The sequence below is a fragment of the Rhyacophila brunnea genome, unplaced genomic scaffold (genome assembly GCF_057557595.1).
Source record: "Rhyacophila brunnea isolate RB1 unplaced genomic scaffold, BYU_Rbru_1.0 scaffold_13, whole genome shotgun sequence".
Taxonomy (NCBI): domain Eukaryota; kingdom Metazoa; phylum Arthropoda; class Insecta; order Trichoptera; family Rhyacophilidae; genus Rhyacophila; species Rhyacophila brunnea.
In genome coordinates this window covers 25,756,700-25,774,735 of record NW_028232785.1, presented here as the reverse complement: position 1 = coordinate 25,774,735, position 18,036 = coordinate 25,756,700, and the positions used below count along the sequence as shown (strand labels likewise).

The 18,036-nt window shown below is 34.1% G+C and overlaps 1 protein-coding gene across 1 annotated transcript; it reads left to right on the top strand.

Moving 5' to 3' along the window:
* The first annotated feature begins 1,378 nt into the window (after window positions 1–1,378).
* Window positions 1,379–3,247, top strand: LOC147077067 (uncharacterized). The gene is made up of 2 exons (XM_085940983.1): window positions 1,379–1,558; window positions 2,646–3,247. The coding sequence occupies exons 1-2, from the start codon at window positions 1,414–1,416 to the stop codon at window positions 3,245–3,247; spliced, it is 747 nt and encodes a 248-aa protein (XP_085797109.1). The 5' UTR covers window positions 1,379–1,413.
* Window positions 3,248–18,036: the final 14,789 nt, after the last annotated feature.

Sequence of the window (18,036 nt, the reverse complement as noted above, 5' to 3'; positions counted from 1 at the left end):
TACCTAACCGAAATTTATAGCAGTTGCTGTTGATAATATGTGATCATAATATTTTTATTTAAATCATGTAAAACATTACGAGTTTATTATTTAATATTATTATTTCCATTGTATTAGAAGGAATCATCATTTATTTTTCGATTATGGTATCACTGAAAGGCCAATAAATCGTGGCTCGGCTCTATTCACTGAAATTGAACGTTAAGGCCATCCTTCCACGGCGCAACTGGAAACTGATGGAACTGGTTTGTGAAGGAACTCATAAACTGACCAATGTGATGCTTCGCACACGGCGCTACTGAAACCCAGTTGAAATAATAATCACATAACCACAAACTATCAAACTGGACTGTCAGCTGTGTTGTACAAAAACTGACAATACGCGCGCTGCAGCGTTTACAATTATGTTATTTTAATTTTCCGATTAATATTTACTTTTGACGTCTCTGGTTGTTTTGGTTTTTACGATATGATGCTAGCGGCTTTACGAAGTGCTACCAATTTTGGTAAGAAAATATGATTTTTCACCGAAATCTAATGATGTTGGTACTACTGTTTTACGGTGACTGGAAACTTCAGAGACCGCGCGACTAGCATGTCGCATCTCTTCGCGACCGTTTTGAAGCTGAGAGATTCCAGTCTCGCCGTCAGCGAGCCGCCATTGAAATACATTAGCTAGATACTGGCTGGAATTTATTTTCAGTTTCGACGGACATAAGTTGCGCCGTGGGAGGTTGGCCTTATAAACAGAAAAATGGATATAAAACGTGAACCAATCGATGTTAGTCCAATTTGGAATGACGTGCTTTTGCAATTTTCAATGACTCCAGATGACCATACTTTCATTACTAAAAATGTAAAGCAAGAGAATGATGATGATCTTTCTATGGAGGTTAGTTTTGATTCGATTCAGTGTAATCAGTTACCTAAAGGATTTTATCATATTATTATTGTTATGCCATTTCATAATTGAGTCGTTCACAAGCATATTGAACCAAGTCATTGCCGACTCAAGTAGAAAGCCAATACATTCACAACGACTGGTTCTACTTTTCCGTCCCCCCGTTGTTGGCTATGTATGAACTGTAAGGCCATCCTCCCACGGCGCGACTTATGTCCGTCGGAACTGAAACTAAAATTCCAGCCAGTCTCTAGCTAATGTATTTCAATGGCGGCTCGCTGACGGCGAGACCGGAATCTCTCAGCTTCAAAACGGTCGCGAAGAGATGCGACATGCTAGTCGCGCGGTCTCTGAAGTTTCCAGTCACCGTAAAACAGTGGTACCAACAACATTAGATTTCGGTGAAAAATCATATTTTCTTACCAAAATTGGTAGCACTTCGTAAAAGCCGCTAGCGTCATATCGTAAAAACCGAAACAACCAGCAGAGACGTCAAAACTCAAAAGTACAAGATGAGCGAACAGACGTTTAATTTAAATTTTGTGGCAGAAGTCGAGAGACACCCCTGTCTGTATAATTACAGGCTACCACAATATTCCCGTAGAGATATTACGGAAAAGGCTTGGAATGAAGTAGGAAAGGCAATGAATTTAACAGGTATGTTCAAAATTCGTATGTATTTTATTTATTTATTAAACATTTATAATATACAAGAGAGAGCATATAAATGGCTTTACCCAACAAGAATAATAATAAATGAAATTATGTTATATTATCGTGCACATTATAAACAATAATTCCATTGCCAAGGCAGTGATGCACGTGGAGTAACAAAATGGTTAGCTAGATAATTTCTTAAAACGTATGCTGACGACTAAGCAGTTTATTGTAATATTGTTTTGAAGCGATGGTATCGCGTTTACTTGATTTGCATTAGTTACTCTTGTAGCAGTGTATTCAACACCTTGCCTTTTGCGGACATAATTATGGAGGATGCAAACAGCTTGTATGATGTCATTCACTTTTTCTGGGTCTCTACATCGTATTGGGCTATTCAATACATGCCATTTTTCCGCCATCATCCCAAACGTACATTTTATAGTTTTCCTTCCCCGGCTTAATCTATAATTAAAAACTCGTCTGATATTATCCAGCGTTCGTTGGGGGAAGGGTCGCATTAAATACAGTGACAACGGAAACGCTTCATCCCCTACAAAATAATAGGGAAACACATTGTCTCCATCATCGTCAGGTAGCTTGGAGGGCGATGGAATATTAAGCCCCTAATTTGTGATCCAGTGCTTCGACAGCGGAGGCCCGAAATATGCCACCATCGCTGTTTCTTCCGGCATAGCCAGTTTCAATGGTTGTGTACAGCCCATCTGCGTCACAACATGCTATTAATATTACAGAATGGTATGATTTGTAGTTATAATGGCTTGAACCAGAATTGGAAAACTTTTCGATTCGTATGTGTTTTCCATCAATGGCACCCACACAGTTTGGTAGATTCCACAGCGAATGAAAACGTTGAGCGATAGATTTCCATCGATCCTCGCTTGGGATGGGCATGTATGCTTCTTTTAACATGATCCAAAATACTTTCGTAGTTTCCGCCACAATCCTTCCAATTGTGTTGTCTCCTCTAGCGAAGTACAACGAAAGCGCGACAAATGTACACCCTGTTGCCAAATACCTGCAAAAGAATATTATTTTTAATAATTGTATTCATATATTGTTTCAGCTATTGAGTCCAAGGAAAAATTGAAAAACCTCCGTGCGGTCTTCGTCCGTCACATGAAACCTGCCGCAAGTGGATCGGGGACAAAGCAAAAAAAAGAGTATTATTTGGCAAATGCGATGCAATTCACTCTCCCATTTATAAAAACCGTGACGGCCACAACCCATGGAAATTTAACACAAATTTTAAGTGAAGAAACATCCGTACATGAAGATGAGACACAACTTTTTTCCCAACAGTCGCACGAGCAGTCTGAAACTCCAAGCAGTAATACCTTTGCTCGGAAACGAAGACAGCGTAGTGCTGTCGACGACAGCTTCATACAATATTTAAACGCAAAGACCTCCAAAGCCACGACTTCTGATGCTGGACAAGAAACAAACAGTAAAAAAATGTTTCTTTTGAGCCTGTTGCCTGAAGTCGAGGAAATGAATGATACTGAGATGAAGTTGTTCAAGCGCAGAGTATTAATGTTGATTGACGATATTTGTACTCCACGAACTTTGTTTTCTCCGCCAAATGCCCAAACACCATCTCCGTTGCCATATTATTGCATGCAAGGAGATGATCGATTAACTGCACACACATATTGTGAAGCAGAGTAGTGCTGGTGGAGTGGAGTAAATTAAATCATTTTTTTTTTATACAATATGACTGTTAATTTAAGCATTTTATTGTACCTTTTTATTTTTATTAAACATTATTTTAAAACAATATGTCTGTGTTAATTTAAGCATTTTATTGTACCTTCTTATTTTTATTAAACATTCTTTGAAAACAATATACCTAACTATGTTAAATGAAGCATTCATATTTGAACATTTTTATTAGACATTATTTTCAAACAATATGACTATGTTCAAGTAAGCTTTTATTTTTGAACCTTCTTAATTTTATTAAACATTATTTGAAAACAATATACCTAACTATCTAAGATGAAGCATTCATATTTGAACATTATTTTCAAATAATATGACTATGTATTACCTACCTACCTAAAGTAGTGTAGGCAACCTCCCATGAGGTGGCAAAAGGATTACAGGAGGACCTCGACTTTCGCACATAATTGGTTCCTGAAAAGGTGTGCGAATGTTGAATGTTTGAGAGTAGAGGGAAGTAAAAAAAAAATTAAATTGTGTGTATTTTGAAATATTTATTTATCAAGTAAATATAAGATGTTTAAGAGACATGTTTAAATGGGGTTTGCAATTATTTTGCAGCATCTTTATCCGCATCAGCCGATTCTCCAGTGAATTTAATATAAACCAACCGTTACTTGCTTGAAAAATCGTGTTAGAATCTTCTTTTAATCTAGCCTTCCAATCTTTGTACAAACTAAGAGCCTTCGTTTGAATAATTGAAATATTCAGAGGGACATCTTTTTGATGTTGGTCATCGATCCATGATGACATATATTTTTCCATTTCATCCATAACTATGCCGTGTCTTTTGGAAACAACCTTTAAAGATATATCTCCACAATTTTGAACGTATTCCTTAATTTTATTTTTATTTTTCAAAATTGAACATATCATAGACCTGTTAGTATCATACGAACGTCTGATTGAAGCAATAGATTCGCCGCTATCAGAACGTCTAATAATTTCCATCTTTGCCTCGATTGTGAGAAGTTTGAGTCCTTGATTTCTTTTTGTTCATATCAACACTGCAGTTTTTCCGTTTCTCACTCATGTTTATAAATTTTTAGGGTGAAATATTTCAAATGAATAAAATTAGCAAAACGCACAACATAACACGCCCGCGTGCGCTCCTGCGCAAGACCATAGACTAATATACTTTTCGCAAGACTAAACCTATCTTAGCTAGCTCACAAGCAAAGTGACGGGTGCGAGCAGGATGCAAGTGACGCAAGAAATGCACTTGCTTGTGAGCGAGCGAGAAGGGGATATCTTAACCCCACGGCGCGACGTTTTAATAAAACGATTTTTTGAAATGTGCGAAATAGCGAATTGTGCGAAAGTCGAACGTTCGTAAGTCGAGGTCCGCCTGTATTTCATAATTTTTATAAGGTAAGTGATGCAAAAATGGCTTACCTCAGAGTTATTAAGATCCTCTCCTCGGCACTCACGCACATTTGTATTTTCTTTTTGAATGGCAGGAGTGATGATCCTAACAAGCTCAAGGTAGCTTTCCTTGGACATTCTATAGAAAGCCAGAAATTTGGAATCAGTTGTTTCCAGTCACCGTAAAACAGTGGTACCAACATCATTAGATTTCGGTGAAAAATCATATTTTCTTACCAAAATTGGTAGCACTTCGTAAAGCCGCTAGCGTCATATCGTAAAAATGAGCGAACAGACGTTTAATTTAAATTTTGTGGCAGAAGTCGAGAGACACCCCTGTCTGTATAATTACAGTCTACCACAATATTCCCGTAGAGATATTACGGAAAAGGCTTGGAATAAAGTAGGAAAGGCAATGAATTTAACAGGTATGTTCAAAATTCGTATGTATTTTATTTATTAATTAAACATTTATAATATATAAGAGAGAGCACATAAATGGTTTTACCCAATGAGATAATAATAAATGAAAGTATGTTATATTATCGTGCACATTATAAACAATAATTCCATTGCCAAGGCAGTGATGCACGTGGAGTAACAAAATGGTTAGCTAGATAATTTCTTAAAACGTATGCTGACGACTGAGCAGTTATTGTAATATTGTTTTGAAGCGATGGTATCGCGTTTACTTGATTGGCATTAGTTACTCTTGTAGCAGTGTATTCAACACCTTCCCTTTTGCGGACATAATTATGGAGAATGCAAACCGCTTGTATGATGTCATTCACTTTTTCTGGGTCTCTACATCGTATTGGGCTATTCAATACTTGCCATTTTTCCGCCATCATCCCAAACGTACATTCGATAGTTTTCCTTCCCCGGCTTAATCTGTAATTGAAAACTCGTCTGACATTATCCAACGTTCGTTGGGGGAAGGGTCGCATTAAATACCGTGACAACGGAAACGCTTCATCCCCTACAAAATAATAGGGAAACACATTGTCTCCATCATCGTCAGGTAGCTTGGAGGGCGATGGAATATTAAGCCCCTAATTTGTGATCCAGTGCTTCGACAGCGGAGGCCCGAAATATGCCACCATCGCTGTTTCTTCCGGCATAGCCAGTTTCAATGGTTGTGTACAGCCCATCTGCGTCACAACATGCTATTAATATTACAGAATGGTATGATTTGTAGTTATAATGGCTTGAACCAGAATTGGAAAACTTTTCGATTCGTATGTGTTTTCCATCAATGGCACCCACACAGTTTGGTAGATTCCACAGCGAATGAAAACGTTGAGCGATAGATTTCCATCGATCCTCGCTTGGGATGGGCATGTATGCTTCTTTTAACATGATCCAAAATACTTTCGTAGTTTCCGCCACAATCCTTCCAATTGTGTTGTCTCCTCTAGCGAAGTACAACGAAAGCGCGACAAATGTACACCCTGTTGCCAAATACCTGCAAAAGAATATTATTTTTAATAATTGTATTCATATATTGTTTCAGCTACTGAGTCCAAGGAAAAATGGAAAAACCTCCGTGCGGTCTTCGTCCGTCATATGAAACCTGCCGCAAGTTGATCGGGGACAAAGAAAAAAAAAGAGTATTATTTATCAAATGCAATGCAATTCACTCTCCCATTCATAAAAACCGTGACGGCCACAACCCATGGAAATTTAGCACAAGTAACTTCATACTTCAACTTCACTTCATAAAATATTTAAATGCAAAGACCTCCAAAGCCACGACTTCCGATGCTGGACAAGAAACAAATAGTAAAAAAATGTTTCTTTTGAGCTTGTTGCCTGAAGTCGAGGAAATGAATGATTCTGAGATGAAGTTGTTCAAGCGCAAAGTATTAATTTTGATTGATGATATTTGTACTCCCCGAACTTTGTTTTCACCACCAAATGCCCAAACACCATCTCCGTTGCCATATTATTATTGCATGCAAGGAGATGATCCGTTAACCGCACACACATATTGTGAAACAGACTAGTGCTGGTGGAGGAGTAAATTAAATCATTTTTTTTTATACAATATGACTGTTAATTTAAGCATTTTATTGTACCTTCTTATTTTTATTAGACATTATTTTCAAACAATATGACTATGTTCAATTAAGCTTTTATTTTTGAACCTTCTTAATTTTATTAAACATTATTTGAAAACAATATACCTAACTATCTTAGATGAAGCATTCATATTTGAACAATAAACAATATGACTATGTATTATTTTAGTAGGCACTTACCTACCTACCTAAAGTAGTGTAGGCAACCTCCCATGAGGTGGCAAAAGGATTATTTCATAATTTTTATAAGGTAAGTGATGCAAAAATGGCTTACCTCAGAGTTATTAGGATCCTCTCCTCGGCACTCACGCATTCCCGCATGTTTGTGTTTTCTTTTTGAATGGCAGGAGTGATGATCCTAACAAGCTCGAGGTAGCTTTCCTTGGACATTCTATAGAAAGCCAGAAATTTGGAATCGGTTTCTTGCAGTTCCTTTGCAGCAACAAATAGTCTGCAGTTTATGTTCCTTTCTATATAAGGATGAATCCAATATCTTCTTTTATTTTGACTCCTGTATCTGTTGTATTGATACAAAACCAAAGTCTCCTCGTCGCTTGACCCGCTCGAAGACATTGTTTGTTAAATATTAACTTAAATTAAAATAACCTAATAAGCGCGCGTGTTGTCAGTTTTTGTACAACACAGTTTTGACAGTTTGAGGTTATGGGATTATTATTTCAACTTGGTTTCAGTAGCGCCGTGTGCGAAGCATCACATTGGCCAGTTTATGAGATCCTTCACAAACCAGTTCTGTCAGATTTCAGTTGCGCCGTGGGAGGAGGGCCTAATTGTTCTATAGCAAGGATGGCCAGTGTGTCAATCGCAAACAGTGTTGCCATATTTTGAAAGTGGAATTATAGTACAGAGCCTCCAAAATTATAGTATTTGGGGATAAAATATAGTACGCGTTGTCATCTGTTGAAAATGTATAGGTTTTTTGTTTCTCAGAAAAAAAATAAGGAAGAATTTAGTAGTATGTGTAAATATTTCACCGCGGGCCGGAGGTTCCCATTTTTCATGATCGGCTCGTTTTTTTTAGGAAAAATTATTCGCCGCGGGCCGCAGGTTCCTTTTTTCCGAAGACGAATCGATTTCGAAATGGCAAATGCGAAATTATAGCACTTTTATATTAAATTATATTACGATATTATACTATAATTATAAAACGGTTGGCAACACTGATCGCAAAGGTATTTTTGGACGATCGCCTATATAATAATAATATTGTACTATTTCTTGCTCAAACGAGTCAAAACTACTCGATGTTCCAGCTTTTAAAATCCGAGAAGTAGTTCTTATCTTAGGTACCTACATATTATTATCAAGAAATACACTCATGCGAAGAACACAAGTGATGAGAACTTGGAAGAAATTCGACAGGAAAACAAAAATAAATAAAATAATGTAAATTATTACTGGTTGTAAACTGTTTTGGTTTGTTTTTAGACCGTAAAAGAATGCGATTGCAAAAACTTTAAGCGAAGCTATTCTATAATATACAAGGCCTATATCGCGGTAGTTTATCATATTCATGTAGAGGTTTTAATTGTTACCTATAATAGGTAAGGTTATGGTAGGTTATAACAGCATCTCTCTTGGCTGTGTTAACTTTAAGAGCGATTTAGACCAGTTTGACAGTTTAGACGGCTATCTTATTTTGGGTAGCAATAATTGTAATATAATTATTATAATACTTACCTCAATTACAAATATACCTACCGTCTAACATCGGCAACTGCCTTGTGTATTAAGTGTCACGTCTCAAGAATACGTAATTTTATTCTTGTCCTTCGTTCTGACAACTACTCTCGGTTTATGCACTAACGCTCATTTAATATTGGTGCATTTGAAGTTTGCAACACCATTGCACGTCTTTATCGTGTGTTTAATTTTCGTAGGACACTCACAAATTCAAAAACCTGCAAAACAGCCTATATGAATTATATTTATTATACCAATTTACATTTGAAGTCTACATAACTGATTTGTTTATATCATGCCTGGATGAGCTACAATCATTAAGGGAGTAGGTTAGGAATTTTGTCTGCGATTAGCGCTACCATAATAAAATTGGCCCAAACAATATTTATTGAATGCTTTGTAATTCGTTATGACTAATTTTCATACCCGATAAATTTTAGGCAGCCTTTACAGAATTTTGATTACACCAATTGATTGATTTAGATTTTCAAAACAGTATTACTTTAAATAGTATTGTTTTTCTTAATATGTTCAATAAACAATTTTACCCTTCAAGTTATAATATTGTATCAGATGACATTGTCCCATTGAAGCGATCGAAATCCGTCTTGGTTATTATTTATTGAGGAGCGTAACGTTGCATATAAATACGCATATTGGGGATAACGCGTAAAGATCAGAAAAAACTAGTGGGTAAGGGAGCTGATGTAATAATGGTCGCCAAGCAGATTAAATAACAATGGAGAATCGCAGGACAAATGCCGTCATACATACGCTACATTCATATAATAGTCATCGATGTATAGTATTAAACAGATAAAAAAATGTCATTAAAAATAAAACAAACCAAATATAAAATTGTTATTTTTATTAATATTTAATAGAACTCCATTTTAACACTGCAAAATTAAAACCTGTACACGATATTATAGCGATTCAAATAAGGTAGTAGTCAAGACTACTTTAAAAACACTCAAAGGTAAATAATATTGTGTTTTACATAAACTACCACAAATACAAGCAGTGTATAGTTAAACATCACCATTGTACGACAAATAATAATTGATACAGGTAGATACGAACAATAGTTACATTTAAACAGATATAATATTATTTATAGCTGTATTATGAATGTACTCCGAAACAAAGAAATACATGAGAATTCTAGAAAGAAAAAGAGCGTAACTCTCAGTTTTTTCAAAATAGATTTTATTGCATAACAACGTTGTACACGACTAAATACACGTTGTGTCCAAAGGATGTACTGTTAAACGAGAACTACTTGTCGACGTGTCTAAACTGTGAACTAACAATCCCCTACGGTACAGCTAATTTCACTTTGTTTTCAAATGAAGAATGCCCCCAAAATATTCAATTAATTTTACGCTCCATGGTGTAAGGATCCATCAATTTATGTAATAATAAAAATATGTCTAGAACAATCTGTAGTAATTTAGATAATAAGCTGCAATTTCCGATCTAATAACTAAATTAAGTATGCATTTTAAAAAAGGGTGGCTTGGGAAAAACGACAACAATTTTTTAACAACTCAATAATTAATATCACATTAGGAATATAAAACCTAAATTATTAATTATCATGAAATTCACTTTTTTGTCCCTTTGTATTGTAGACATGTACAGTGTCGTAAATATATTAAAAAGTTGTACAGGTAAAACTATAATAATATTATCTGGGACTGTGTTTCCCAAACCGCCGGTCCGTAGAAATTTTCGAGCGGTCCGCAAACAGTTGCCCTTCATTCGCTGCGTCCATCGCAAGTGGTGCGTTTTAGCATGGTATTTAATTGTGGTAAATAAATTTTAATTAAATGGTCCACAGCGAATGGGTTAAGCTGCATAGGTATAATACCAAAAATTTCAATGAATCCGTCTATGGAAGATGTCAACCCATACACATTTTATACTCAAAAATAAAGAAATCTAATCGAGTAATATTTTGATGCCACTTTGGTATCAAGATATAAAATACAACATTGCAAATTACAAATACACTAAAATTATCTTTCACATTTTCGACAATCGATTTATATGAGACGACTTTTTCGGCCATGCCATTAAAAAAACGAAATGGCAAACCGAATAGATGTCAATACAGCACTTCGTACTTTCGAAACAACACCGAAGCCTGGTTAACAACTATTCTAGCAAGATGCATTTCAGATTCGGCAGAAGTTTCTCTGATAAATAACAAATATTATAATATGAATATATTGTGTATTAATTAAGGCGCTAAGTACCAAAATTTTCAAAACTGACATTCATTTTTATAGAAAACTGTTCTACGTAGCATCGCCAATACTGTAAACTATGGCCTTAGTGCCTTAAGCAAGTCAAAAAAATACAATAAAATATTTAAAACTGGTGACGATGTAAGTCCATTAGCGTGTTTTATTTGTAATGGTGTAAGTACCACTGCAGTGGTCGACGGCATTCCATATAAAATGGCTGACCACGGTGTGCTGACACTCACGAATTGTGTTAAAAAACGTCGCCAAAAAGATGAAGGAAGTGTCCAAAATGTAAAAAAAAACTAAAAACTAGTAGCCAGGAGTACTCCACAATTAATAGTTAAATGATATCCGCCAAAAAACCTGGAAATTCTAAAGTAAATACATTTTTATAATTGTTTCACACAATCCGCCAATTTGTCATGACAGCGTTAGTGATGTTCAATGCGTATCCTTATACATGTTATATATATATATTAAATTGTTATATACATAATAAAAAAAAACAGAATATTAGGTATATTATATCCTAAGCCCTAGTCCTTTTGCACTCCTTATTAAAACACATTGTACCTACTCTTTCATTAATTTACAGAATAATATAATAATAAGCCTTATTGAATTAAAAAGGAAATATACATCCTATAATTAATTAAGAACATATTTTATAATAGGTAATTATTTCATGATTGCTAAGTTGTACGGAATCAAATAGAAGAATGTGTACTACTATTTAAATTAAAACATTTCAAAGTGTGATATTGACTGACTCATACATCATGTACTTAATACAAAACATAGTTCAAAATAATAATGATAGTTTACCAGTTTTATCACCAGTAGATGTTTATAATATGAACACAGACTGGGTATTGTTTACAGGTAAAGGATAATGGGAATCACTGCACACATACCATAACAAGATTATGGCCGGCCTATTTACTGCACACTTAGAGCACACAAGCCGTGTTTGTCTTATTTATTGCTATTATATTAATAATGTTATCTCTTATACCACGTAAGAAAAAAGGCGGACATTTGAGTAAAGTTTTACGTACTTGATTTATGATACTTTTCTATAGTCTCTAGGGTCATATGCAGACTGCCGAAATAAAACGCAGAATGATTGTATTAGGACTAGGTAAATAAATACATATTTGAATTATTAAAGCAAAAGTATCGAAAAACCTTATTTTTTAATTAATAATATTTTTCCTAACTCTATTGCAAACGTCATCGGTGTTTACTTAGATCCCACCAGCGTCCCTGAGTTAGTACTGAGACCTTAAAATAAGATTCTTCGCGTGGTACTTACACCGTGACCGGAAATGTCAATTTCAAAGTTATGTACTGTGGAAATTCAAAATAAATTTTAGTTTTAAAATTACAGAAGCTGCCGAGATTGCTTCACTTTTTTACTCCCAGCTGATTTAGCCTAGCATATGTGAAAACTCCCAAGCGTTTTTTGCCAAAAAAATCGTCGATTTAGTTTTTTTTAAATAAATAATTCTACACATGTTTTAAAAATTTGAAACTTTTCTTGTGTATTCTCAATGGTGTATATGGCAATAATAAGTAATAATATTGATAGTTTACATCAATAAAACAAAAGAAAAAAATAATGTATCAATATTTATTTAGAAATGAACGGATAAAATTATGTTTGAACTACTAAACAAGTGTGACAACATTTTTTTATTTATAATTGATATAACAAATTTTATAATAATAATCTATTCTTATCTAGTAACAGAAAAAAAACATATTATTATTTCTCTATGAAATAGATTTTTTATAAAGTAATCAAAAAAAATCGTATAGTGTCAAGGTATTCAAGAATATTATTCAATTCACGAAATCGCAAGAGAATTCGATACAGTATCGAAGACTAACTGATATGGGAATGAAGTAATTTCAAAAAATAAGTTTCAAAGCACTAAATCATTTATAATCAAATTTATACATGTATTTTTTCAACATCCTACCAACAGAACAGTGGGCATCCATAGTTTGTTCGGTCAGTTCATTAAAATTACAAAATTCATTTTATAATGTGACATGAATCATAGGTAAAACAACTAAAAGAAATATCAGAATTAAAAATGTGTCATAAAAATAATGTTTTATTATTTTTATGACCCTCTTTGGTCTCGAGTTCGACAGCAAGAGCAATTAAGACTTGTGAGTTATTAGGGTATGACATAATTATAAACAAGTCTGAGACTAAAATAAATCGACACCTCCTACGTATAATATTGTAACTAACAAAATTACGTTTTTCACTTTTTTTTTATTTTTCGTATCCATGGTATGTATTACATATGATGCCATTAACAGAATTTCAAAATTCGTATTATAAGTGCGATTTTCAAGCATTGCATATTATTGTATCTCAAATTTCTTGAAATTTTTCCGTTGTGAAGCATGGTAACGTATTTAGCAACACTATACGCGGGAAACGCACGGATATCTTGCCGCGCGGGTGTATTGTGACTGCTAATTACGATACTTCACTTCGGACGGGAGGTGACACACCGCTACCACTGTGAACTTTCGGTTATATTGTATTTTTTGTATGGTTTGGTGAATATTAAATACCATAATGAAGAGATCTAGACAATGTCAATAGATATTGCGTAATATGCCCGCCCCTACAGAAATTTAGTGTCAAGAATACAACAAATGATAGAAAATCTATGCGTGTACAAAAATGTGTGATTAGGCCAGATGTGACAATTAATAGTACAGCGTATAATATTGTAAAAATGGATAATAGTAAAACAACAATGGACGAAATAAATTCTACCCAGGGAAACTGTGACTTTAGGATTCAAGGTAAGTTAATATTTTTAATCTTTTTCTCGTACGACAACAAAAAGTATCGTAAGTTATACTTACCATTGTCTACGTCGTTTCTTTGCTTGTTACTATTATTGTATGTAATATTCATCATATTTTACGTCGGAAAAAACTGAAAAAATATTGTATTTATCACTTATGGTAATTTACGTCGTGTTTATTTTAGTAAAATGTATTGTATCGTCGGTCCCTATTAAAAAAGTCGGATCTGCAAAATGCTATTTTTCAGTACGAGCAATCAAAGATGTATCATCAAATATCCTTTGTGACCTATTGCTTGCCGTAATGAATAAAAATACGGGTTATAGAAACTTTTCTAAACGTTTATAAAAACATCCGTCTGTCCGGTGAACATAGCAGCAACTGTCAGATTCGACGCATCTTGCTCACCAACGCCCAGCCAACAATGTCGGTTGGTAAGAACCGACATTGTTATTCGGACACTTTCGGTAGATCCGTCATTTTTAACTTGAGTATCTCGAAATTTTTCAAACAAACAAAAAAAACTGTGATTGTGGTATAAATATTTAAAGTGTTAAAACAACTTTTACGTAATAATCCGAAAATGACAAAATTTCAGATCCGACTTTTTTAATAGGGACCGACGGTATGTAGTACTTATCATATTGTACGGCGACATACAATTTTAGTTGCAATATTATAGGCGTGATAAATTTTATAAATTCATGTTTATTTAGTTGTTTTGCTTTTTACAAAGTCACCACTGCCTCCAGTTGCTGATTAAAATATGATAATGGAACTTTTAGACATTATTTGTGACGACGACGAAGACTAGTGCCAGCGTTGCTGATACAAACAGACTACATTCTCTCGAAAAGATTAACAGTAAAAGTAATTGCATGTATTATAAAATATTGAGCTATTTTTGTGAAAAATCACCTCAAGAGGTACTGTTACCATAAACAATGAGATTTATAATGCTTTATAATTATTTTGTTTAAAAAAAAACCTCAATTTTAATGGTTAAGGTTTCGGGTGATCGAAATAAAAGTGGTAATATGTTGCCAAATTAGCGATAAATGAAAAGCAACGCAGAGTTTTAACTGAAACTCAGTCGTGGCGAAGTTTTACCATTAAATATCATCTGACGAAATATCAAAATGAAAATAACATGGAGCTGGTTAATGCTTCAAATACACTCTATGACGATCGGTCATATATATGTCGAAAAACCTGTTTCTTATGTTGGCGTCCTGTGTCATAGGGTGTCACAGAGTGTAAATACGATGTCATAGCTGTCATACAATATGTATGTATAAATGTCGGAATGGCATAGATTTGATCATAGACACTAAAACGCTCTTAGCATATATGTGCCCGATCGTCATATAGTCTATTTGAACCTTAATGTCTGCAAAAGAAGTTTCTAGCTACATTCTCTATTTGTGACCAATTCGTATTCACAGCTTTGGACAAAGTGGATAATGAAACTGGCGTTTTAACACCTGATCAACAAAGTCGACACAAAAATTACAATGTTGTATTAACTGATGATATGAATACCAGTGTTTCCGACCATGTTAAGTCCATCCAACCGCTCGAATCAGATTATGTTCGACAGCGATCAAGCAAACTTTACTTAGATGGCGACCTGGATTTTACCCCTTTGTTTAAACTATATAATGAATGGTATGAACCCATAATATACACACATAAAGCTCAAACAGAAAGGCAGTCTCAATTATTCATAAACAATGAAAATTTTAAATTGTGTTGTGTCACTATGTCCCTAAACAGGACTAGTGTGACCAATGTCATATTTTCAAAAACTTACAAGTACGAGTAGCATCCACGGAGTAACTCCCAGTTTATGGCAAGAACCTTGCTCATCAGTTAAAATTATTTGATAAACATGATGTTCAATCATCACACGGCAAAATTGTATATTGCGAATTTTGACTTCCAAAAAGTTGTGAATGCCCTTCACGGAAATTTGAGTATATTTTATTATAAACGTAAATTATCAGTTTTAAATTTCACAGTTTTTCAATTCACATATAAGGTGGCTACATAATACATATGGCAGGAGGCTGAAGGCAAACGAGGTGCAAATGAGGACTCGAGTTGTCATCGATGTATCGATAGGCCAGAACAGAAATCGCATTGTTTATGACTTTAACATGACAGTATGTGGTCCATAAATACAATGTTAATATAATGCACAAATTTTTGGAAAGGGGACACACGGAAAATGAAGATGACTACGTTCAAGCCCTGATTGAAAGATGTTCGAAAAACAAACAAATGTTTCCAGCTCCAGAACGGTACTGTCTAGTTGGGTGGGCAAAACAAAAAGGAAAACCAGAGGATGTGGTAGAGATCAATCACGTAGACATGTTTGATATCAGAGCTCTATTAAAATATCACATATGGACTACTACAAATTAATATAAATCACAATGATCCGTTTAAGATTAATTACAAGTGCGACTTGTCCAGCACTGTCTACTTGACTATGACCGTGAAAAGTAACACCTAGCACACGCAACGAGAAACTTAATTTTCGGTAAAGGTCTTATTCACAAATATTGCCAATTCCAAAAGCTAAGACAGAGGATTTACTGCATATTTACAACAGTGGAATCATTCCTGAGCGTATCTTGAGTTTTCAGTAATTTTATACCTGTTCATACCTACCACTGAAATTCCACCAGCAGCTTCTGAGGAAGATTGATTTTATTATTTGTGAATATGAACACATAAGCAATTTGTGTTTTTGTAGGATGAAAATAAAATCAGTTTAATAATTAATATGTCAGTGTAAAATATCTCTTTTCGGTTGTATGTTTTAAATTTTGCATGCTTCTTTTTTCGCATCATATAATTGAAAATTAATTTCAAACTAAAAATATAGTTGCAAAATGATTTGTTTTCTGTTCACGTATATTCTAACCTGAAGCCTTACACCCTTCCACCTAATCACCCATTGTTATTCCCTTGTCTGATTTTACTTTGATATTTGATATATAATTGAACCAAGAATTCATAAGAACGTTGGTTTGTAGTGATTGTAATTTTTCTTTTAATTTCATTTCAATATTTACATACTTCCTTGAATTGGATTATTTCCTGTCTGTTTAATTTTTATCACGTCATGAAAGTCTTAAATTTATTTTATGTTTTATGAAATGATAATAAAAGCAATTTTATATAGAGACTATTTTTTCCAACCTACCTGATGACCCATACCATAACTTTTAATTATTGTTATTACCGAATTATGATTTTAAATACGCAAAAAAACCTAGGTTAAGAATTCTATATAGCATATACAATATATTTCACCAACACCATGACGACGTAAATTATAATAAGTATCACATACAACTAAATGCATGTAAGAGGTTCCGCCGTAAACTATTGCATGTGCTTTATACAATATTTCGAACAAATTCTTTTCCGCGTTATAATGTTCTAACTGCATTTTCTGATAAACCACAGAAGATATTAGATATCCTTTAATGCAAAACAAATCTATTTATAATTAAAAATGAACACCCCAAATTTGGTGCATAACATTCAAAAGGTCGACTCACACCAAGCTTTTGTATCTTTAAACCGCTCTCCTGTAAAGTTGCGATTTTGAAGTTACAATACTCTACGTAGGAGGTGTCGAAATATTAGTCACACCCAACACAAAGTGAATATAGTGCTTTGTCTACACCAGACCAAATATGACAGAAAAAAATTTGGAATAAATAGTAAAGCCCCAGATGGAGTTTTCGCATAGGCATGGTGGGCCGAAATATCGGCCGAATGGGAGTAAAAGGGTTCATACTGTGAAACTACATTTTTCAAAATGTCTGCTTCATACAATTTTATTTGACAAATCAGTATTTTGTAGCCACAAACAAAACTACTTTTTGGTACATATATAACATTCATATATTACTTGTATTTTTAAAGGTCCACAGTTGTAAAAAGATGGGGAAACAATGACTAGTACACTTTAATAACTATCGATATAAAATAACCACGAATGAGTGAACAAGAACACACATACAATTATTACAGTATTGGTAATCATTTTATAACGATAGTGTATTAGGATGTTTCTGTCACCATGCATCATTTGGTAAATTTTAAGAGGTGCTTTAGCATAATATGCTTTTTTCATTGATAAAACTGTCTGCATGTGTACAAACAATTATGATATTTACATGGCTTTTTGTCAGTATGTGTCGCGTCGCAAAAATTTTCAAGCGTACATCGCATTAACAGTATGTGTTTTTTTATGCCTTTTAAGTTCACCGGAAGATAAGAATTTGGATGATCAAATATTGCATTGATATGGTTTTAACTAGTTTGTGTTATGTTATTCCTTTTGATATGGCTTTTCACCAGTATGTGTTCTTTTATGAATTTTAATGTCAGCAGACCGCGAGAATTTAGATGAGCAAACATCGCATTTATATGGTTTTTCACCAGTATGTGTTCTTTTATGCTTTTTGAGGTT